The sequence below is a fragment of the Aricia agestis genome, chromosome 5 (genome assembly GCF_905147365.1).
Source record: "Aricia agestis chromosome 5, ilAriAges1.1, whole genome shotgun sequence".
NCBI lineage: Eukaryota > Metazoa > Arthropoda > Insecta > Lepidoptera > Lycaenidae > Aricia > Aricia agestis.
Window position 1 is genome coordinate 2,046,585 of NC_056410.1, and position 24,181 is coordinate 2,070,765.

General features: G+C 34.7%; 2 protein-coding genes across 2 annotated transcripts; both read right to left on the minus strand.

The window, feature by feature from the left end:
- Window positions 1-15,359: 15,359 nt before the first annotated feature.
- On the minus strand, window positions 15,360-21,168 carry LOC121727043 (spore wall protein 2-like). Its single transcript, XM_042114721.1, has 9 exons — window positions 21,005-21,168; window positions 20,705-20,768; window positions 20,283-20,294; window positions 19,823-20,199; window positions 19,639-19,690; window positions 16,225-16,254; window positions 15,819-15,824; window positions 15,566-15,571; window positions 15,360-15,410 (listed from the first exon to the last, which is right to left on the minus strand). The coding sequence occupies exons 1-9, from the start codon at window positions 21,010-21,012 to the stop codon at window positions 15,360-15,362; spliced, it is 606 nt and encodes a 201-aa protein (XP_041970655.1). The 5' UTR covers window positions 21,013-21,168.
- Window positions 21,169-21,276: 108 nt separating this feature from the next.
- On the minus strand, window positions 21,277-23,100 carry LOC121727342 (ubiquitin-fold modifier-conjugating enzyme 1). The gene is made up of 4 exons (XM_042115117.1): window positions 22,885-23,100; window positions 22,532-22,663; window positions 21,923-22,090; window positions 21,277-21,432 (listed from the first exon to the last, which is right to left on the minus strand). Exons 1-4 carry the CDS (start codon window positions 23,005-23,007, stop codon window positions 21,346-21,348), a joined length of 510 nt encoding a protein of 169 aa, XP_041971051.1. The 5' UTR covers window positions 23,008-23,100; the 3' UTR covers window positions 21,277-21,345.
- Window positions 23,101-24,181: the final 1,081 nt, after the last annotated feature.

The window sequence follows — 24,181 nt, forward strand, 5'->3', positions numbered from 1 at the left end:
ATCTAAGGTTGGGTTGCACCAGCGGCGTGGTTAAAGTTAAAGTAATGGTCAAAGTTAAGGCTAATTTAACCTTAACCTTGACCACAGAATTTGACAGAAGACGTTGCTGCTCCGACAAGGCTTTATAAGAACGTGAGTGAGGGCGCTGCTATAGAACTATAAATAATGGCGTTTTGTATGATGACAGCGCTAACGCTGTCATCATACAAAACGCCATTTTTTATAGTTCGTTATCCTTTTTTCGCCACGTGCATTTAAAGCCTTCTCGAGCTCTATGGTTATGGTTAAATATGGCGGCTTGATGGCGTCCATTTTTAACTTTAACCAAAAATATGACATTTTGCATTGTAGTTAAAGTTACAGAGTAAGTTGGTGCAACCCACCCTAAATATTTTTTTGGACGTCACTTTTCTGACCACGCTGTATAATGCCAGGGATGTCACATCTATAGATAACAAACCACTAATCACATCACAATCACATTTATTAGACGAGATTTTCATTGTCGTTGCGTTGATCGCAGCTGGGGCAGGCGGGGCAGGGCGGGCAGGGCGTGGGCACGTTCACCTTCTCCGTCGGTAGCGTCACGTACCGAGGCGGCGTCACCTGCAACGACATCTAACTATGTAATTTAGTCACCAGCAACGTCGCCACGACAATATCAGACTAATTCATAGGCTGTAGGTACACAAACTACCTATGTTATGTAATTTCATCAGCCAGATTCACAAGTCACAAATCTTCTAATCAGCCTTGCCCTGTACTCGTCAACTGATGAACAAAGGCCTCTCAATGGTCAATAGGTGGTCAATAGGTTCGATGTCCTGCTACTCGTGTCCGACATGGACCCGCAGGCCGCAACTAAACCCGTCCCACCACCATTCTCCAAAAACATTATTTTTAATTTTGTGACAAAAGAAAGTTTTTTCCTACGAATGATAATATGAATGATGAGTACCTTAATTTTCTTGAAGTGTATATTTCCAAAGAGTTTCATCCGTCGCAGCGGAGCTCGTGTCACGCAGCTGCACTGTAAACGTGCCGCTATATTTAGCAATCTCATTCTCAACCACGCTTAACTGGCGCAATGGGCTTTCCACTTGTACTAGTCGTGAAAATATCACGCCTTCTCTTTCAGAGATATTAAAAAATAGCCATATATAGGGGAGCCCAGCTCAAAGCGGCCATAGGAGGCAAAGCGGCCACCCTTAATATTTCGGTTATTTATAATGGCAGAGCAACTCCTCTGGCGCATAGTGAACATCCCGCCCAGCCCCGCTCCATGATGCGGTAGCGATTGGGGAAGGCGCGAGCTTGTAGCGCCAAAAATATTGGAATTGCACGTTTTATTAAAAAAATACAAGGTAAATTCTTACTGTTTTAATTATTTTCTTGTATATTTGAATTTTGAATGCTTCTATTTCCCCGGTGCTTATGTATTTAGCTCTATCTATGTTGTTTTTATTCTGGGGTATGATAAAAAATGCGAAAGAAAATTATGTTTAAAACAGAACGGTTGCCAAAGGGCAAAGCGGACCGGGCAAAGCGGCCAATAGGCCGCTAAGCTAAATGATAAGCTAAATGATGTTTTTATATGATAATTACTTAAAACTATTATTAGATGGTGAACAAACTTATCAAAAGAAAACTATCCAGGGGTCAAGGGAAGAGACTACGATGGCGCGAGCTATTAAATATGTTCAACAAAATCGGGGTTCAGTCAAATTAGTAGAAAACAAACATAGTCATACTTTAAGGAGACATTTAAAACAGGAATATATCGATAAAACAAAGTTTTATTGATATATTTTGACTATTTTTATTTTAGAAGAGTTGATTATTTTTATAAAAAAATATTGTGATTCTTGGAAGATACAGGAGTTGTCACCGAGCAGAAGTTATAAGTAGCAGTTTACAGAATTGTTTTTGATAAATACCTATTTTTGAACATTTTTAGCATTCATTTTATAAAAAATATATTTATTTAATAGAAAAAAATACTATTTCGTGTGAACATTTGGGCTGGCCACGTTGCCCCTATGGCCACTTTAGGCGGGCCCTCGGGCAAAGCGGTTTTTTGACAGGTTGTCGTAAAATGTGAATCATGAACTAATTTTAAGATTTAGGTAAATATGAATCACACATAGCAGAAATATAATAAATGCACTATCTAGTAGCACATTTTTTATTTTAAAATATATAATATTTCGTCTTTTTTTCAAATTGAAAGTTAAGGTGGCCATTTTGAGCTGACCTCCCCTACACTTAAAAATAAAAGCTTCCTGGCGCAGACGAAAACTCATAAAATATAATTTCGTGTTAAAAAATCGAAATATACTTACACCTGGCTACAATGTATAATAATTATGGTGTTAATATAAATGATGATTATGATTTATCATAATATTTTAAATGTTCATTCAAAACGATTAAAGTTTTTTTATATTAAGTATTAGGTATATTAAAAATATTATTTTTATTATTGTTACTTATTGTATTAACAATTTGTTAAAATAATATATTTGTTATCATTTGTTATTTGTTATACTTAATAAAATACTTACTTTCTGAAAAGATTTATATGAGTTAGAATTATATTTATTAAAACTTATTCATGAAGACATTAAAAAAACTAATTACTTAATGATATTATCATTAAGTCCTCAAATGATCATGTTACATTGGCTTTTTATGTAAAATCTAATTTTCGAACTCTTTAGGGAGATCGCAGACGCCGCGCCATGCCGACTGTATGGGCGCCGCAGACTCGATCGCACAAAAAGTCTCGTCATCTGCGATCTCCCTTAAGCAAACTTTGCTGGAAGGGTCTGTTGTTATATTCACAAAATAAACGTTTTACTGTGCACATTTTACAGCCGCACATTTAACCGATTTGTGTCATATATGTTTTAACACAGAAATTAATCAAGATAGTACGGCGACGCGCGTGCGTTGCTTAGGAATCGCTCGTGTAAATTTTTGCACAAGCCCCGTCCCCATTGATAAGGAAATAGTGATGGGACACGCACTGAAAAAATCGGAGACATATCGGTATTATCGATAAACAGTAACCGAAATCGGTGTTTTACCGAGTCAGTAGATATTAGTATTAATAACGACATTACTTTAATGTAAAGAAAGGTTTGACTTTAATGTAAAGAAAGGGACTCGCCGCCAGATGGCGATACGGTTAACATCGGGCTCCCAGTAATTTATCGATAAAAAATACAAATAAGTGTGAACAGTGTTTAATATATTGTAAAAAGCTGTATTTAGTGACAATTCATTACATAAAGTGTTATCTCAGGAAATTACAAAGGGACAAGAAAAATATTGACTATTTAATAGTGAAACATTCCAACTCATTTTTTATGGCTAAAAGTATGTAAAACTGGAGTTCAAGAGTGTTGTGAGTTGTTTTGGATTATAACTTTATAGTTTCTAATAAGTGCATGTACATAACAGTGAAAATAAAGATTTTTTAAAAATATTGCATGCAAAACTTCGTTAAATTCAAACTTAACAAAGGATCTACACATCAGATCGTGACAGCGCCATCTAGTAGAGAGGAGTGAAACTTCTATGACCACTCACGATGAAGCCGTCGAAGAATACAATAGTTTCTAAAACCAGCCATAAGATGTCGCTCAAAGTAACTTGTTTCAAATGTAAAAAACTAGTGGACTCCAAAAAGACTGCTCTATGTTCAATTTGCAAAAATACTTTTGAGTTTGAATGTGCCGGCTACCCAGTAACTGTATATAAACTAATGAACCAAGAAGAAAAAAAGAAATGGAGATGCAAAACATGCATTACAAACTCTACTCCCGCCTTAAATACAGTTATTACAACAAGAAAGCAGTATCTTAATGCAGGCCAACGTTCACCAGTGCAAGAAATTAATATCAATGAAGACCAATATGATGACACCCCAAACACACCTATAGACATCAATATATCATGCGCATCGGATACACAGGACTCACGTCATGTATTCACTGAGCAATATCTATCGGACGAGGACTCATTCTCAACTCCCAATACTCTATCGAGAAGTCTAGAAGGGATGAGCACAGATGATACTACAACTACCGCAGAACTAAGGAACACCGTCACTCAACTCACTACTAAACTCGAAAGCACACAGAACGAGTTAGAGAACTTGCTCTTAGAAAATAACCAACTACAAAAACAAATAAATAAACTCAACATGGAGAATAAATTATTAAAAACACTGTGTCAATCTTCGGCACAAGCTGTTAGCAGCCCACGGACTGACCTAAAAAACAAAACACGTCGTTCTCTAGCCCCTAGAATCTATTCTCCCATTCGACCTCCACCATTAAGTAACCACATTAAGAAAGCTAGTATTGCACCAATAGATGTTGCACATACACAACCGGACTCACCAAAAAAGATGCCCTGTCAAGACAAAAGCTTCATTGATTGTAAACGTTCTACACGAGTCCATAGCACACAACAATGTACGGAAAAGGCCCTGTATATTTATAGCACTCAACAATGCTCCGGCTTAGCCTCAGCTCTACAAAATTCAAGACGGAAGACGAAATATGAAAATTATTTAATTCGCGGTGAATATAAGCCCTATGCTCCAGCTTGTGAGGTGGTAAAGAACTGTTATAATATTAAGGCAAATGCTGACGATAAATTAATAATATGTATTGGAGAAAATGATTATGACATCAATATCGTTGTATCCATATTAAAAAATGTACTAAAAACTTTTCGCAATAAGGTATTTGTAGTAAATGTGTGTAAAAGTAGATACCTAGATGTTAGTGAATTAAATTATAGAATTAAAATGACTTGCTCAAAGTTTAAAAACAGCCAATTTGTAGATTGTAATAGTCTAAACATAAATTCTATCTGCAAGTCCATAAATCATGCCTTAGATTATAACGATTACTCAGAAAAATTTTTAAATCCCAAAGAAGTATTAAAGTACATAGTGCGTAACAAGCCTAATAATAATAAACCTAAAGTAGGAACTATACCATATCTTTTTCAAAAAATGAATGCTAAAAATTTAAATAAAGTTTATGATTCAGAAGCAAGGCCCAAAACGATTGATAAAAATAAAATAACATACTATTTTCCCCCTACGAAAAAAAAACCCGAACTTTTTCGTGCCTAAGCTTAACAATTCTCCTTGTAACTTCTCTATCTTACACCAAAATATTGCAAGCCTACAATCTAAACAAGAATTAATAGAAATAAGCTTACTAGAATTACGCAAAAATGAAAATTATATACCAGACGTCCTATGCTTTTCTGAAACGTTCCTGAAAAAAGATTCCGAAACTCTAATCAAAATAAATGGCTACGAACTCGCGTCTTCGTTCTGTAGAGACAAAAATAGAGGTGGCACGTGCATTCTTATTAAAAGAAATTCATGTTTCAAAGACCTAGCCTTCATAAGACATTATAGCGCAGAAAATACATTTGAAGCTTGCGGCGTAGAGCTTGTAGATTCAAAAATTATTGTTATTTGTCTGTACAGAACTCCTCAATCTAACCCTACCATATTTATTACTAAGCTAAACGAATTACTATACGATTTGACTGCAAAATTCAAATACAAATCACACAAAATAGTATTAGCGGGAGATTTCAATATAAACACTTTACAAAAAAACAGAACTTCAAATGACCTACAAGATTTATGCTCTAACTACAATTTACAAATTCATATTAAAGTTCCCACACGTAGGTCCTCTTGCATAGATCATATTATTAGTAACATTTGTAACGTAACAGCTGCTGTATTCCCGCTATACCTCTCTGATCATGAAACAGCTCAAAGTATTAGTTTTCCTATTAAAATTGACACAAAAGAACAAAATAAAATATTTTATACATACAAAAGAGATTTTAGTACAGAAAACATTCGAAAATTTAAAGAATGTCTTAATAAATTATCGTGGTCAGATGTTTATGCTGAAAATGATAGTAACACAGCCTTCAATATCTTTCATGACTTATTTCGTCTTTTTTACAACTTATGTTTCCCTAAGTTACGTATAAAAATAAATACAAATAAATCTAAGAAACAAAATTGGTTGAGTAAAGGGCTAAAAACAAGTTGTAAAACCAAGCGTAAGCTACGTTATAAATTCTATAAGTTTAAAAACGATGCAAACAAAATAAAGTACATAAAATATTCGCAAATTCTAAAAAAATGTATCTTAAACTCAAGAAAAAATGCTAATATAAAGTACATTAATAAAAATAAAAATAAATGTAGAGCTACATGGACCGTTGTAAATAATGAGATAAATCCTTCGTATAAAAGAGATTCCATACGAAGTATTGACACTGGCAATAAAATAATTACGAACCCGCGAGAGATAGCTTCTGCATTTAATAATCATTTTGTAAACGTTTCTCATAACACTATTAACACAAAAATACAAAACAGCACCACCTCAACCAGTAACACAATGTTTTTGAAACCCATGACGGAAAGCGAAGTAATTACAGAAATTTTGCAACTTAAAAACTCTAACTCAGAAGGATATGATGAAATTAATACTAAAATAATAAAACTATGCATAAATGAATTATCAAAAATAATGACTTACCTAATTAACCTATCATTTGTAAATGGAACTTTCCCAGACGCATTAAAATTATCTATAGTAAAGCCAATTTTTAAAAAAGGGAATAAAACTGACATTAATAACTATCGACCCATTACGCTGATACCTATATTATCTAAGATATATGAAAAGTGTATGTTTAGAAGACTTTATGACTACTGCTGTAAATATTCTATACTCGCAAAAGATCAGTTTGGTTTCCAGAAGGGCAAATCTACGACTCTGGCAATTTTCTCACTTATAAAAGCTATATTATCAAATATAAATAATGACAACCTAACTACAGGGCTATTTTTTGACATATCTAAAGCATTTGACTTAGTTTCCCATGAATTACTTTTACAAAAACTTGAAAAAATCGGCATAAGAGGGCCAACTCTACGATGGATAACTTCTTACCTTTGTAATAGAAAACAATGTGTTATGGTTACAAGAATAAATAAATTTAATATATTAACAGATTACTTGTCGGAATATAAAAAGAATGTGTGTGGTGTGCCTCAAGGAAGCGTCCTGGGCCCTCTGCTTTTCCTTTTGTATTTAAATGACGTAGTTACAATTACTAAACATAAGTTTACTCTATACGCTGATGACATTTCTATTATTGTGACATCTAATAAAAAACATAATACAATTAGAGACCATGAAACTGACATTAATAATACTATTGACAAATTAATTAAATGGCTTGACATGAATAATCTAAAAATTAACCTAAATAAATCAAATTATATTCAATTTAATAAATCTCATAACAACAGACATAAAATAAAACTCAATATACCGAAAATAAAAGCAGTAAGTCATACAAAATTCTTGGGGCTTATAATTGACGAAAATATTGACTGGAAACAACAAATAAATGAATTGACATGTAGCATTAATAAATTTGTATACGCATTAAGACACATCAAACAATTTACTAATAGGAAAACTGCCATTTTATGCTACCGCGCTTATGTAGAGTCACTGCTGCGTTACGGTGTAATAATGTGGGGCAATAGCACACAATACGATAAAGCGTTTAAGGCTCAAAAAAGATGCGTTAGAGCAATCTGTGGACTTAAACCCGATAAATCATGTAGGCCGGCATTTAAGGAATTGGGCTTGTTGCCACTACCGGCTCTTTACTTCTTTGAGACATGCATGTTTGTTTGGAAACATAAAGAATTATTTACTACGGCAGGGGAGATAAGTGATCGCAGTAGACGGGACCCCCACCGACTAGTAGTGAGCGACAACCCTAGATTAAGCAAATTTAACAATAGCTGTATTAATATGTGTGTCCAGTTATACAATAGAATACCGAAATATATCAAGTCGCTCAGCACAAGAATGTTTAAAATTAAATTATATGAATGGATAGCTAACCAGAATTTCTATAGTGTTAAAGAGTTTTATAATAAATTGACTTAATAATATTTTAATTATCAAGATTATATTGACATCTTTTAAATACTTATATATTTATAAAAAATGTTAAATTAATTATTATTGTAAACTAAGAATAATGAACTGTAATATGTTATGTAATGTTTTATGTGTGTAGATAGAATCGAGTAATAGGACTAAAAAATATATTAATTATGACCTTATGTGTAGAGGCCCTAAACAGTGATGAAATCAAAACTTTTTCAATTTTGCACGCTATTGTCATAGCAAAACATGCTGCACTGTATCAATAACTGTAACAACCCATGTAACCATGTTTTTGAGCAAATAAATATGATTATGATATGATATGATTATGACGGATAATAATGTACGTGGCTAATATCAAAATCTTAATTCAATAATTACAGATTAGTAATTAATATTCGTCTCAGATTTCGGCAGCCTAACACGTACAAATTAATTTCGTCATGTTACAACTTACAGTCTTTAAGGAAAATCTTACGATTTATTAAATCGAGTTTCAGTAGGAATTTAAATTCTTGTAATTTATACATTTTTACTTACTGTTGCTCGCTGGAAGAAGACCAAAGTAAGTTTTTAATAAAAGTACGAGCAACATAATGGAAGTGAAATAAAATGTATAGCGAGCAAAACCGCGAGCACAAGCATCTTTTTTACCATGGCAGGCCTCGCTTACTCGAAGGCCATAATATGGTAGCCACTAGCCAGTATTCATACTAAGCAAATAGAAGTTGTGTCATATTTAATAAAAACTAGCTATTTGACTAATCGAAAAATACTAAATAGTAATCGATGAAAATGACATTTTCTAAAAATGATTCCTAGCTAGATCGCCCCCGAAACCCCCTATATACTAAATTTCATGAAAATCGTTGGAGCCGATTCCGAGATTCCAATTATATATATATATATACAAGAATTGCTCGTTTAAAGATATAAGATATATGAAAGTTATATTGAGTTTTCTGTAACAAATGTTATTTGTTTGCTCAATATAACACTATATAGTTTAAGTTTAGTTTTAAATTGTACAAATAAAGTACTTTCTATTCTATTCTGTAACAATAATAATTCTAAGTAACATACTTCATTATTTACGTTATTGATTCTTGTAATATTTTTTGCTTAATAAAGTTACGTTGCAATTGAAATTCTTGTAGTAGATTATAATGTTTTACTTACAGGTAATAGCTGCAATAACGCCATATTTTTACTAAAAGTACGAGCAACATAATGGAAGTGTTAGATGTAAAATGTCGCGTATAAAAGCATTTTTAGCTTAGTTTGCCATAAGAATAATGTGGGAAATATGTGCCCGTAGCCCCGTCGTAGCTGTAGCCCGTAGCCCCGTCGTAGCTGTAGCCCGTAGCCCCGTCGTAGCTGTAGCCCGTAGCCCCGTCGTAGCTGTAGCCCGTAGCCCCGTCGTAGTTGTAGCCCGTAGCCCCGTCGTAGCTGTAGCCCGTAGCCCCGTCGTAGCTGTAGCCCGTAGCCCCGTCGTAGCTGTAGCCCGTAGCCCCGTCGTAGCTGTAGCCCGTAGCCCCGTCGTAGCTGTAGCCCGTAGCCCCGTCGTAGCTGTAGCCCGTAGCCCCGTCGTAGCTGTAGCCCGTAGCCCCGTCGTAGTTGTAGCCCGTAGCCCCGTCGTAGTTGTAGCCCGTAGGCTCGTCGTAGCTGTAGCCCGTAGGCTCGTCGTAGCTGTAGCCCGTAGCCCCGTCGTAGCTGTAGCCCGTAGCCCCGTCGTAGCTGTAGCCCGTAGCCCCGTCGTAGTTGTAGCCCGTAGCCCCGTCGTAGCTGTAGCCCGTAGCCCCGTCGTAGCTGTAGCCCGTAGCCCCGTCGTAGTTGTAGCCCGTAGGCTCGTCGTAGCTGTAGCCCGTAGCCCCGTCGTAGCTGTAGCCCGTAGCCCCGTCGTAGCTGTAGCCCGTAGCCCCGTCGTAGCTGTAGCCCGTAGCCCCGTCGTAGCTGTAGCCCGTAGCCCCGTCGTAGCTGTAGCCCGTAGCCCCGTCGTAGCTGTAGCCCGTAGCCCCGTCGTAGTTGTAGCCCGTAGCCCCGTCGTAGTTGTAGCCCGTAGGCTCGTCGTAGCTGTAGCCCGTAGGCTCGTCGTAGCTGTAGCCCGTAGCCCCGTCGTAGCTGTAGCCCGTAGCCCCGTCGTAGCTGTAGCCCGTAGCCCCGTCGTAGCTGTAGCCCGTAGCCCCGTCGTAGTTGTAGCCCGTAGCCCCGTCGTAGCTGTAGCCCGTAGCCCCGTCGTAGCTGTAGCCCGTAGCCCCGTCGTAGTTGTAGCCCGTAGGCTCGTCGTAGCTGTAGCCCGTAGGCTCGTCGTAGCTGTAGCCCGTAGCCCCGTAGCTTGGACAAGCCTAGCCTTATCTATAATAGCTCGTAAGTCGTAGTATTCGTCGAAGCCTTAGCTCGTTAGCAGCTGATGCTTGCTTATATTCTTTGTAGAAATTCTACAAAATCGTGTTGTAAACTTATACGGACTCTCTGTTGGAATTTATTATTATTCATATATTTTTAATGACTGAACAATTTATTACGTACCTCTTGCTGAAAACAAATTATTAATATTTTTAATATAGACTTGTAAATAAAGTATAACATAGGAAATAGTTATAAAAATTGACTTTATAGGTAAATAATATAAAAGTTCAAATAGTGTAAGAATAATGCACGTAAATATTTACATTACTTAACTAACTAAGCTAAATATATATAATATACGGAAAAAAACCGACTTCAAACAGTATTTCTTTATCATGGGACCACCTTTAAAATATCTTCTTCCCAACAAAAAAAAAATCAAAATCGTTGTATAAACGACGAAGTTATCCGCAAACAAACAAAAAAACATAATAAATTATAGGTCTACTAGAATCTGATGGCAAAAAGTGAGAAAATAAATTGACTCTAGTAATACCGGAGTACTTGGAATAAAACATTTTGATCCTTTTTTTTCTTATAGCGGCTGATTCTGTGTGTGAAACGTGTAAATATAAAAAAATATCCAATGATCAAGAATATTTTTTGAAAATCTGCTGTCTAAGATTGCCATCATATTCTGGTAGACCTATATATTATACTGTCGAATTAAGAAATCTCCTCCTTTTATGAAGTTGGTCACAAATTAAAAAAAATACTGTAAAGTAGCCATGTTTTGGTTCCTCATTGAGAACGAATAAAAACAAAATTAAATGAGTCTTGTGATGTTAAGACTGAATATACTTACATAAAATATTTGCTAAAAAATGAATACTTTATTATTTAAATTATTTTGTTATTCATTATCATATCATACACTAAATTGTGCAAACAAGATAAAGCATCTTTAATAAACGGAATTTCAGCATACTATAAAAAGTAATATGTATTTAATAAAAAATGGATTGCAAAGAACGTACCACGATCTGTAAAAAGTAGATTTCTAATGTAATTTTGTCTATTGTTAATATTTAAGGGTTTGTTCAAACTGAGGCGTAATTGAGCGCGGCGCAGCTTGTTATTCGATCTCTTTCAAATAAAACGGTCTGTTTTTGTATACAAAATGCATCTAGCATCTATCTATAACTAGCTGTCCCGGTGAACTTCGTATCACTTTAAAACCTTCCCTGGACTTCTACGAATATTTTAAGACTAAAATCAGCCCGATCCGTTCAGCCGTTTTCGAGTTTTAGCGCGACTAACACATTTGAAAATCCATTTTTATATATAAGATATTAATGATTTTTTTATTAGCCTATGCTGTCCCACTGCTAGGAAAAGGCCTCCCCCAGGGTGGAATGAAAATAGATATTAAATTTTGTTAATCTCGCTAAAACTCGATAATGGCTGAATTGATTTGGCTAATTTATTCTTAAAATATTCGTGAAAGTCCAGGGAAGGTTTATAAATCGAAACAAATTGATATAAAATTGACTGTTTTAAGCTATTATAAACCTTTTAAGTTAATTAAAAATTCACCGCAGCGTTTCATCTCGTTATAAAAGTAGAATGATTACTTACCTTGTCCTGAAAATGGAATATTAAATATATATTTTAGTTATTCAATAGAAACGTATATTACTAAGTTCCTACAAATTGTCTTTTAAATCATCGACACTTTTATTTTATAAAAAACAACGTCGTTTACTTACCCCCACCTGCAATATTAATAATAAACATTTTGAAGTGTCTGTTTAACTAAAATAAGCAGTGAAAAGCCATTAAATTTGTTCATATTAGGTCTACCAGAATCTGATGGCAATTTTTAACAGCAGATTTTCAAAAAATATCCTTGATCATTGGATAAATTTTTATATTTGCATGTTTAACACACAGAATCAGCCGCTATAAGAACAAAAAAGGATCAATATCTTTTATTCCAATTACCCCGGTATTGCTACAGTCAATTTATTTTCTCACTTTTTGCCATCAGATTATACTAGATATATATCAACTTTTAATTTTTGTAATTCTATCAAAATAAATAACGATTGAAACACTCACCGTGACCTAAAAAAGATCCATCATTTCATGATAAAAATAGTTAAACTTTTTAGCTAGTTCTATAAAATTACCAAGTAAAAAAATTATATAATTTAAAACTCAAGGGTTTTTTAATTTTTCGTAAAATTTTATATCGTCGTATTTTATTACGTAAAAAAATTACGGGAAAAGTTTTTTGATACGTGCTAAAACCAGGCGCGGTCGCAGCCTGAAATTTGGGGGGGGGGGGGGGGGTCACTCAGTAGTCACTACACTATTTTTTTTATCTGCGCCCTCGGACGGTTCTGGGTTTTATTTTATTTTCAATTTTACCTTAGATTTTGGGGGGGGTCATGTCCCCTGTGCCCCCCCCCCCTCCCCGGCATGGGCCGCGCCTGGTTAAAACGTAAGTTATTATCGTTATTATGTACTTACGTTCATCTGGAATAGTAATACAGAAGAAGTATTTATCCTACGTAGATAAGTCGTAGAATGTAGATCATCTAAATTCTAAAGCATTAGATTTTACGGTCTTAAATTTTAATTAACCGACTTCCAATAATAAAAGTAAGTTCTATGTCAAGTATATCAGTTCTAGGCTGGTACTGACTTGAAAATTTAGTACATTACATACACAAGTTTAGATCATACACACATACACGTTTAGATCATTTTAGGAATATCGTTTTTACCTCGGAAGTCGGGTTCAATTTTTTGTTAAAAAATAATAATTTTAAACTAGACTTTCAACTTAAGACTTTAAACTCGAATATATTTTATATTATGACATTAGCTGCTGGTTAATGGTTATGTTTACAACTGAGTAACTACCTAATGTTATAATAATTCTTAACTGCCGCGTTTAGAGATGAATATGTAATTATTATTTTGACATAAGTGATACATACATTACCTGTCCAATTCTTTATTAAATTGGAGTTTAATCATCATTAAACGTCTCTGGACGCGGCAGTATGTATATTATTGTATGGGATTGCTACAGGCAAGTAATGTTTGTCTAATAAAAGAAGCTGAGGATTTTGAGAATCCCATTCGTATGACTTTTACGATATGTGTAAAAATATAATAATACTTACAACGTTCTAAAATGAAATAAGTACAAATGTTAGTTATTTGAAGTTACAACTAGCTATAAGATTACAAGACTGTATTGGCACGTGGTCGTTATCGCATCAAAACAGCCTTGTACGTCTTTAAAGTAAACATTGATGACGAGATGTCTCTTTATTTTCGTATTAATAAATTACAAGACATTTAGGTCCTATTTTAATACTATAGGGATACGAGTGGTGGCCGTAAAAAAAGATCTTCCGACCGGGCGAGGTTTGGTCAGGCTGAAGCCCGTGAGATTGATTTCAACTGTCGTTTATATACCGACGCACTTACATAACTTCGAAGCTATACAGGTATGTGGCGTTAGCCTTGTTAATGTTACGGGGAAGATAATCCAGGAAGATCCTCCATATTGTTACAAATAATTAGACACGAATGCTCGTTGAATATACAACAAGTCCAACTTTTAGCAACCTTCCGACCCTTTTTTGTCACTTCAAAAACGACAATTAGATTTCGTTTAACCTTATTTAAATGTTTCCTAAACTGCCCTTTCCTTAGGCGGGTCCACACCAAGGGAGCTGCCTCGGGCGAGGCCCGCCGCGCGCGGCTAGCGAGCAGCCGCGGGCGAGGCGGACGGGCGTACACAGCAAGGTTGCTTCGCTCGAACAGCCCGAGCCAACACGATTACACCGCACGTACGCACAGCCGTGGCAGCTTTCACCACAATCTGTACTAATATTGTAATTTCGAAAGTGTGTTTGTCTGTGTGTCTGTTGACTGTTACCTCTTCACGCCCAAACCGCTTAACCGATAGATGGGAAGAAACTTCGAGTCCCGGGAAATAACATATCATCCCGGAAAAATGTACGGATTACGCGCGATAAACAAATTTCTATAGGGGTTGCCGCCGTCATTTAGTATTTTACATAAAGTACGAATACACACGTCGATACCTAAACTTACCTTGATCTGCAAAAAATGTTATTGATTTAAAACTCGTAGAACTTAACAAGAGAACTGCTAGAGTGATTTATTTTAGGCAGGGCCAGATCTACCAAATGGCTATTGCCTATTTGGGCTTAAGCCCAGGGCCCCATGAGTTAAAATGCACCCGCCCCCCAGCTAAGTCAAGTCAAAAATAGACGATAATGCGAAAGAATTCATAATTTTATTAAATGTATTTTAGTATCCCTGAGAATCCTACGATCAAGGTTGATTATACCATTTAGGTGTTGGTACTACGAACTGACAGTTTAAACATTGTGGCCCTTAGTAGTTTCAGCCCAGCAGGGCCTCGTGAGCTCACGGTCCGGCCCTGATTTTAGGCAATAATACAAGTAGGAAATATTTAGTATAGTAAGTGCAGTTATTAACTCAATAATATGTTTAAAATATTCATTTTGAGTTATGTACTTACTCTATGCTGTTGGTTTTACACATGCAGCACATGAAATAAACAACATTAACTATTTGAATTTTTAATCCGATAATACTTTTGTTTATAGTTATATTACAGTACGGTTATTATAAGATGTACTAAGTAGTTAATAATATTATTGAACGCAAAGTGAACGTAATCGAGTTCGGAGTTCCACAAGGTGCCATGCTGTCTTCTCTTGTATTGTACTGTGAACTGTCTCAAGTCTCAACACTCATCCATCCATTTGTTCTGTTTAATAAAAATCAGAAAAAGTGTATTCTTCAAAGAAAAGTTTCTGGGTTGGGAATTACTATTCACTTTTATATTTAAATACGCATTTAGTGAAATTACATTTTTCAATGATAAAGTTCAGTTTAATATTTTTTTAAAACGGTGCAAAATGATTCTTGTCTGCTTACCTCAGGCTGTAACAACAGCAAAAGACTGACTTAATATATTTTGATATTCCATAGCAATATTAATCTTTTATTTTTAAAACCTTCGCAAGGTCACATTCAGCGTTGCCGTTAAACAAACGCTAGTTTGAAGAGTTCCAAAAAATATTTAAATCGTTACGTACCACAAGCTAGAACCACAATAAAATAAATGAAGGATTAAAAAGCCAAAAATAATATTTTTATCCCATTTATAAGAGATATTGTGTTACATATACAATTTTGGTTCATTTAAGAATATTATTATTATGTCTACCATGGAAGTCGGTTTAATTTTTTGTTAAAAATATTGATATTTTTAATAGAAACAAGGTACTTACCTACATTTATTTTAATTTTGGAAGTTAGAAGTTTAATATGCGTCAAAAAATTACGTACCGTCACCTGAAATTCAAAAATATTATTTTAAACCAAGTAAGCTTTAGGTATTTTTTTCCAGTAGCAATAGTTGTACAGAATCACAAAGTAGCAGATATTTTTTGCATGACAGCTAACATTTTAAATAGGATCTGTTATAATTAAAAAAGACTTTGTTGGATGTGCTTGGAAGCGCCAAAGACAGATCTTAGACCAACCAAGGTCCTGGTTGGTCAGGCCGAAATCCCCAGATAGCCTTCTATCAGCTGATTATAAATAATAAATAATAATAATTAGGTAGATATATGTAGATACATATTTTAGTCACTCGTTCAGAAAATTCGAATAGCGCGATTCAGAATTGTGGCGTTAATGGTACGCCTCAATTTGATGTAAATCTATATTAGATTATAGATAACTTACTTACATTATATATCTGACTGGCCGTCGTCGTTGACTGTAAATAGATAAGAAATAATTAAAGTTTGTCTCGCTTTGGTCAGAGCGCCATGGGACTGACCATAAATCATAAACGAAATGGCTGCACTGGTCCACGACGGTCGAGCAGGTCGTGGACTACATCAGGAGCAAGACCCACTTCGTCTTGAGGGTCGAGCGTTTGGAGTCCCGCCACAAAGTCAATTTTAGCTCCTTTGTGGTGAGGGTCCCGACGCACTATGGAAAATGGTAGAACTAGAGCATATCATAAATGGTTTTTAAAAATATCACAATTTGAACGAAATATTTATTGCATTCGATACTCTAATAACCTAATAATCCTAATCAGACATTTTTTTTCTACTAAAACTGCATAAATATTTTTTTATCATAGGTTGAAGTAGGTTAAAGTAGCGGATGGCTCATTCAAATGTTTGCATACACATAATTCAAATGAATATTGTGAAAAAGTATTTAGCAGATGCATGCGGTTTTATACATTTTTAAAAAGGATATTTTATGTTCCTAATAATGACCTATTAACTTTTTTTAATATGCTTTTTATTTTTGAGTAAGTACTTAAAAATTGACATACCCTATTTTTCACTTTTTTTTTTCGTCGAAGGTTTTCACATTTACCCACGTCTCCCCACGCGCAACTTTATGTTTTATCTGATAGCCTAACTATTCATAAATGAAAGATTAAAGAAATCATCTGCGAAAGTTTGCGGTCCTGGAAGTTATGGGGAAAAGTGTGATAGAGGTCGGAGTAGATAATTCGGTATCTTTTGCGGTTACTGCTGACATAGTTTGCAAAATCAATATTAATCACAATATTTTGATAGCAATAGCATATTCTTTTCTGCAGTCGTCCTGCGTGAGTAAATATGCATAACATTGATATTAGTACGTATTTCATGTAAAAAACCAGTATATAAGGGGAAGGAAATATCTTCAAATTGCACACTTCAGCGTGTGTTAAGTATATATTAAGTGACACTTATTTAAATTGGTTATTTCCATTAAAATATCAACTTTCAACTATTCGACTATATTATTTACTAGGCGATTTCATCATTACCTATATCGAGCGTGGCAGAACCTTGGAATCGTTGTCCATAGTTCTACACCAAACATTAAATGTTTCTGAAAACAACTCGTGTTTTGTAATTGGTGACATTCAAAGACATATTCTGCCTTCTTTCAATAAGCGCTGGGCTCAAGCATCACGGAAAAAGGACAAATTTATTCGGAATAATACAAGCTGGCTGGAGGCAGGATATTCAGTAAAGTTTCCGGAGTCTGAAGCACATTCACTGCCATCAACTTCTGGTGAACGAAGAATATAAGTGGAAACTCAAGTGATGGAAATACAGCACGAAGGTTCTTTTACTATTACACTTGCTCGGCGAACATAACAGGTGTTGATGAAACATTGATTAAACGCTTGTACCTATATTATTTTACACGCTCTATCTTCTAGAATGATGATCGATCCCGGAAAATTTGGAGTTTATGTCTTAGAAACTGCGCGAATTTATGTTAGTAACTATGATTGGTACTACATGCACAAATTACTTATACACGGAGAAAACGTGATCAAATATGTTTCTGTTCTTCCTATTGTTCAACTGTCGGAAGATGCACAAGAGTCGCGCAATAAAGACTACAGAAATATGCGCCTGCACCATGCCAGAAAATGAAGACGTATTTAAAACACTTCTATATACTTCAGACCTATACCTTTTAAGTTTAATAAACCCTTATGTGAGAAATGTGAAGGATCTTGATGAAGAGGCACAAAGTCTTTTGAAGATGGTACCTGAAGGTGATCCTACATTTACACCGGAAGTAATTTTAGTTAGGAATAGTGAAAATAATAACAATTAGATACAACATTATAAGTAACTAAAACCTAGTTATATAAAACCAATAATATTATAAGATTTGTCTAATCTGAGATCAATTAGTTTGGTGTGAGGTATAGATAGGTACTATACGATTTCATAATTTTATGTATTTTATTATGCTTGTGTGATAAGTAATTGTTTAAGTTTTCTTAATTTTACTCATATTAGTACTTATTTATAAAAAATAAACATAATATAACTACTCGTATTACTTTTTCTCTTTTCTTTTTTTTTAACCTCAAATAAATATGTAAGTATACTTACTTACATTGAAAACAAAAATTGTTTTTTTTTAATCTTTGTATATCACTGTATACATGTGCCAAATCTCAATACAATACGATGAAAAACCTTGAAGTTACAGATTTTTGATCCGATACGGACCCAAATTTTCCACTGTGCGACGCATCATCTACCGACCTTCGAGAAGGAGGAGTTCTGGCCGATTGGAGTCGTCTACAGGAGGTTCTGAGGACGACTTCCGAACACGTCGCGCCCCACGTCGCAGATAATACTTGTTTAGTGTTTAGTGATTAGTGTTAGCTTTAGTTTATATGTTATGTATGTTAGTCTATAAGGTATCTATATTCTATACATATAAATAAAATTGGAGTGTCTGTTTGTAATATTAAAATAAATGTTTTTTACTACATGCATATTAATATTTAGACGGTACTTCACCAAAATAACAATTTTTAGAATTTTTGTCTGTCTGTATGTCTGTCTGTTTGTCTGTCTGTTTGTTCCGGCTAATCTCCGAAATGGCTGGACCGATTTTGACGGGACTTTTATAGGCATATAGCTGATGTAATAAGGAGGCTTAGGCTACTTTTTAACCGACTTCCAAAAAGGAGGAGGACATATTTTTACTTTTTTATTTTTTTCCTATGTATTTTACATTTCGTTGACGCGGACGAAGTCGCAGGTAACAGCTAGTAAACTGTATATCATATGGGCCAAGATGCCTGATTTAAATCTATACATCTATACATGAAAGAACCATTTTTACTACATACAAATGAATGTTTATAGGGTACAGACTGGTGTCTGTTTTGGTAAACAACATATTTTAAAATTTTTGTCTGTATGTCTGTCTGTCTGTTTGTTCCGGCTAATCTCTGAAATGGCTGGAGCGATTTTGACGGGACTTTTTTAGGCACATAGCTGATGTAGTAAGGGATAACTTAGGCTACTTTTTAACCGACTTCCGAAAAGGAAGAGGATATACCCCACTTTTTTTATAAAGGAACCTTAAAAAGGGTTTTTTTTTTCTCTTTTTTATTATCTTTGTTATCACATTTTACAGGCTAGTAAATAAATAAATAAAAAATATATATATATGAACTAGTGACTAGTCTGTCACATCTGTATAAATCTAAACATCAGGTAGTTTATCAATTATTATTGAATACTATGATTAAATAGTATTTTATTAAAACTGAAGAGAAAATACAGTTTTCAATATAAATTAATAGAATTGCAAAAATGCTTACCTTAGAAGTCTGCTCTTGATCTACTGGTTTGTCAGTTTCCCGCTTCCCTGCATCTTCTTGTTTGTCTGTGTCTCCTGGTTTATCTTCATCGTTCGGCTTGGATGCGTCTTCTAGCTTGTTGTTATCTTCAGATTTTCCTGGGTCTTCTGTATTTTCCTTGTCCTCCGATTTGCCCGCGTCATTTGTATTTTCCTTATCTTCCGATTTGCCAGCGTCATCTGTATTTTCCTTATCTTCCGGTTTGCCAGTGTCATCTGTATTTTCCTTATCTTCCGGTTTTCCAGCGTCATCTGTATTTTCCTTATCTTCCGGTTTGCCAGCGTCATCTGTATTTTCCTTATCTTCCGGTTTGCCAGCGTCATCTGTATTTTCTTTATCTTCCGGTTTGCCCGCGTCATCTGTATTTTCCTTATCTTCTGGTTTGCCAGCGTCATCTGTATTTTCCTTATCTTCCGGTTTGCCAGCGTCATCTGTATTTTCCTTATCTTCCGGTTTGCCAGCGTCATCAGTATTTTCCTTATCTTCAGATTTGCCTGCATCGTCTGGATTGTCTTCATCTTCCTTTGAGCAAAACAATTAAAAAGGGTTAACTAATTTCAACTAAATATGATTAAAACTTCACAAACTTATTTAACACTGCATACCTGGGGATAAGGCTGAAAAAAAAAACAAATTACATGTAGATAAAAATCCAAACCGGAACTACATAATATAATACAAAAACACCGCACAGTAAAATTAAGACAAACTTATTTGCTTACAATCGAACCAAGACCGCAATCATACGTGGGAGAGCCATGCTTGCGTGAAACAGCGCTTGCGCTGTGTTTCGCCGAGTGAGTGAGTTTACCGGAGGCCCAATCCCCTAACCCCTACCCTATTCCCTTCCCTACCCTCAACTATTCCCTTCCCTTCCCTACCCTCCCCTATTCCCTCTTAAAAGGTCGGTAACGCACTTGCAGCTCTTCTGATGCTGCGAGTGTCCATGGGCGATGGAAGTTGCTTTCCATCAGGTGACCCGTTTGCTCGTTTGCCCCCTTATTTCATAAAAAAAAAAAATACTCACCAAGCTGAATGTAACAGCAAAGAGACAATAAATTATGATCACGTTAAGCTTCAAATGACGTGCTCTGAAATTCAGTAAATATTTTTTATTAACACCTAATATGTTGAGAGTTATTTTTACTACTGAGTTGCCAATTTTATGAGAATCACGAATCTTTAAATATGCCCTATACCAAAGTATAGGACATATTTAAAGATTCGTTATTGAATACCACCGTAAAGTCACAGTATTACAGTGGTAAAAACATGGATATAAAAAAAAAACTTATTTATTTTTACGCTTTGTTGTCTTCAAACTTACCTTCTCATTGTGGATTAGTTAATCAAAGAAAAGTTATTATTTGACTATTTACCAATATATTATATTGTTTACATATATGATGTGAGCATAGAGTGGTGAGTAAAATTTTTAAGGGAAACACTTGTTATCAAGTAGAAAATCGACTATATAAATTCAATAACAGTTACTTTTACTGTGACATTTTATGGCCTGATTCATATTGAATTGTTTCCCAGTATACATTTAGTAAATGAAAAAATAAGAGGTTTACAATAAAAACAGTTGTTAAGTATTAAAATATAATTGTAAATATTTATTGAAAGCAAAATGATACAGTATGTACAAATATAAAAGGCAATTTTCTATTTGGATTCTTCTGTTTTTTCCTGATACTTGACCACACCTTTCTCTATGAGGTCTGGAATTTCAACTGCCAACCATGGACCAAGCTGAAAAAAAGAATAAAAAATTGTGTAAGATCTAAATTACTAAAATAAGATGCAAGAATTTAGGAAAAAAAAAGAACGGACTTAAAATTTATGTCATAAAAACATTGTATTAGTCAGTAAAAGATGAAAGTAACTTGTTATTAGATCATTAAGTAGTAATTTGGTCTATTTTAATTTTTAACGCTTCAAAAGTCAAAGAACTACCAGCAAAATTGATTCATAGGCAAATGGCGAACCTACCTAGTTCGGTCAAGTTATTTTAAACCTAGACACCTTTTTTTCCATGCAGTGTACAGTTTTTTCCCTTTTTCATCAAATACCCTGGTAAAGTTTTTAAAAAATAAAAAAAACAGTAAAACATAAATGGTACTTGTGTCAACCATCATTGAGTTGATAAAGCATGACCAGATAACATAGGTCAATCATCTGTCTATGAATCGATTTCTCTGATGGTACATAAAGAAAGTTCAAATGAAGCTGAAGAACTTACTCCTAGTGCCATAGCATGTGCAATACCAAATCTCGGAACATTCCTCGCCCATAGAGGTTTGAAATGGTCCGTCAAGCAGATTTTGCCACCTCTGTACATTTTAGCAGTTTTTCCATCTAGTCCCGGTAGAGTCAACTCAGGAGCAGTTGTAGGATAAGTGACAGGGATCTAAAAATATGTTTAAGGTTAACACAAAAATAAAAAAGATGGTTCAAGAGTAAATAATAAAAAAAATATAAGCAGCCAGTGGTGGGGTACGACCAAAATTTGATGTGGGCAAGATATGTTTTGCGAATCCCCCTGATCAATCACGCAAGAGGAAGGATTTTGTTGTGAGAATTTTTTTATACTCAAATTTTCTAGTTATAAAAATATGAGTATCAAAACTCTTAGATCTTAAAAAAAAACCTACGCCTTACGCCGCCGCTGTAAGCAAGGGCTGCTTATTAGTAGTTGGTAAATAATAAAATTAAAATGTAGTCCTTTTTTTCTGTCAAAATTACAAAACCAAAGATCTTATTGAGCAAAACTAATGTGTTTATTTTATAAACCATTACTAAGTTTTAAAGGTCTTTGTGTGTTGTGTTAAATAAGGAAGGGAATACTCACATCAAACTCTAAGTCGAACTCATATTTCAATAAGTTATGGACAAACCAACATTTGCCAAACCATTTTGTACCTGTTTTGTCTGATTCTAGTCTGAACCAGTCATTGTCTGCTTCCTTATTGTTTTGGACATACTGAAACAAATTGCATTCTATTAAATTGGGTCCATATGATATAAGAGTACAAGCATAAGAAAAAAACAAAAACCATAAGACCTTTTAACTTTCACTCTGCCAAGGTTATAAAAAATTGATATCAAATTTTGGACTTAATATATAGTCGGAACTTTAAATTATATAAGCACAACATCTTAAAAGAACTAAAGTTCATTACGAATACAGAAACAGGATCTTACCTTGATCAATGCCTGGTATTCTTCTTTCAATCTTGTAACCCATAATTCCTTGTCCCTGGGTCCAGCTTTAGTTTTGAGCAGCGGTATGCTACTTAATGTTTTTCTTGTACCTTCATCGACCATTTTGTTAGATTTTTATTTCATAATTTAAAAGTTTTGCATTACAAATCGAGTAGATCAGCTTACGTACACAATCAACATTTTAAGAACTGTCAAATTCATTTGACAATTGACATATTGACAACTGACGTTCCACGTGTAGCTATTTTTTTGAATAGCACTTTTAAGACTTAAGTCATAGCTATGATGACACATCACACAGCAAGTCATTCAATAGAATAGCATAGAATAGAATAAACGTTTATTTACAGCTAAACTATAAAAATACAAAATAAAAATAAAAAAACAAATAAAAAAAAAATTACGTAATCGCTGAATTATCTTAATAATAAATAGGGGTGCCTCCGCTGCCGGCGGCGCCGGTTGCCGTGATGGCTGCCGGCGAAGTTTGCGAAAGTCACGCGATGTTTGCTGAATAGGCTGCCGGCGCCTATTGGTCATCGCTTGTCAAATGACAGAATAATGATCAATAACATCAGTCTTGAGATAAAGACTAACCGCCGCACTCAGAGACATTTAATTACGATTAACTTTCGACTTAATGAAGAGTTTGACAGATAATGTATGGGGCTTATGTCAAAATTTTGAATTAATTACATTTAACTAATTAATATTCTACTCTGAGTGTGGCAGTAGGACTGGGTTGCACCAACTACTGTAAATTTAACTTTAACTACAATGCAGAATGTCAAATCTTTGGTTAAAGTTAAAAATGGACGCCATCAAGACGCCATATTTTAACAAAAAATAAAATTCAAAAGGTTTTTTATAAAGTTTATTTACAATTGACTAAAGTGTATAGGTGCCATTTTGTTCGATAACTTTTTGCGATCTTGTTGGTAGGGACATGATCCCATTGCTATTGTTACACCCTATATTATTACGTTAGGGTAACTAGAATGAGTGTTCATACATAAAATCCTTTTGCTAACTGGATTACGTTTATTACGCAAGCGACCACTCGGGTTGCTGCACCAAGAACACACTAATGTTTAGTTCACATGTTTGTTCACCACATGCATCGAACATCGATATAATATAACGACACATGATCACATCGATATACAATATATTGTGTCCCCACACTATAAAAATTTTGGGACTTCTGATGAAAAAACTGCGACAAGTGGTTTTATAGCAGTCCTCTTGGGATATCAACCTGACACTGCCTAAGGAA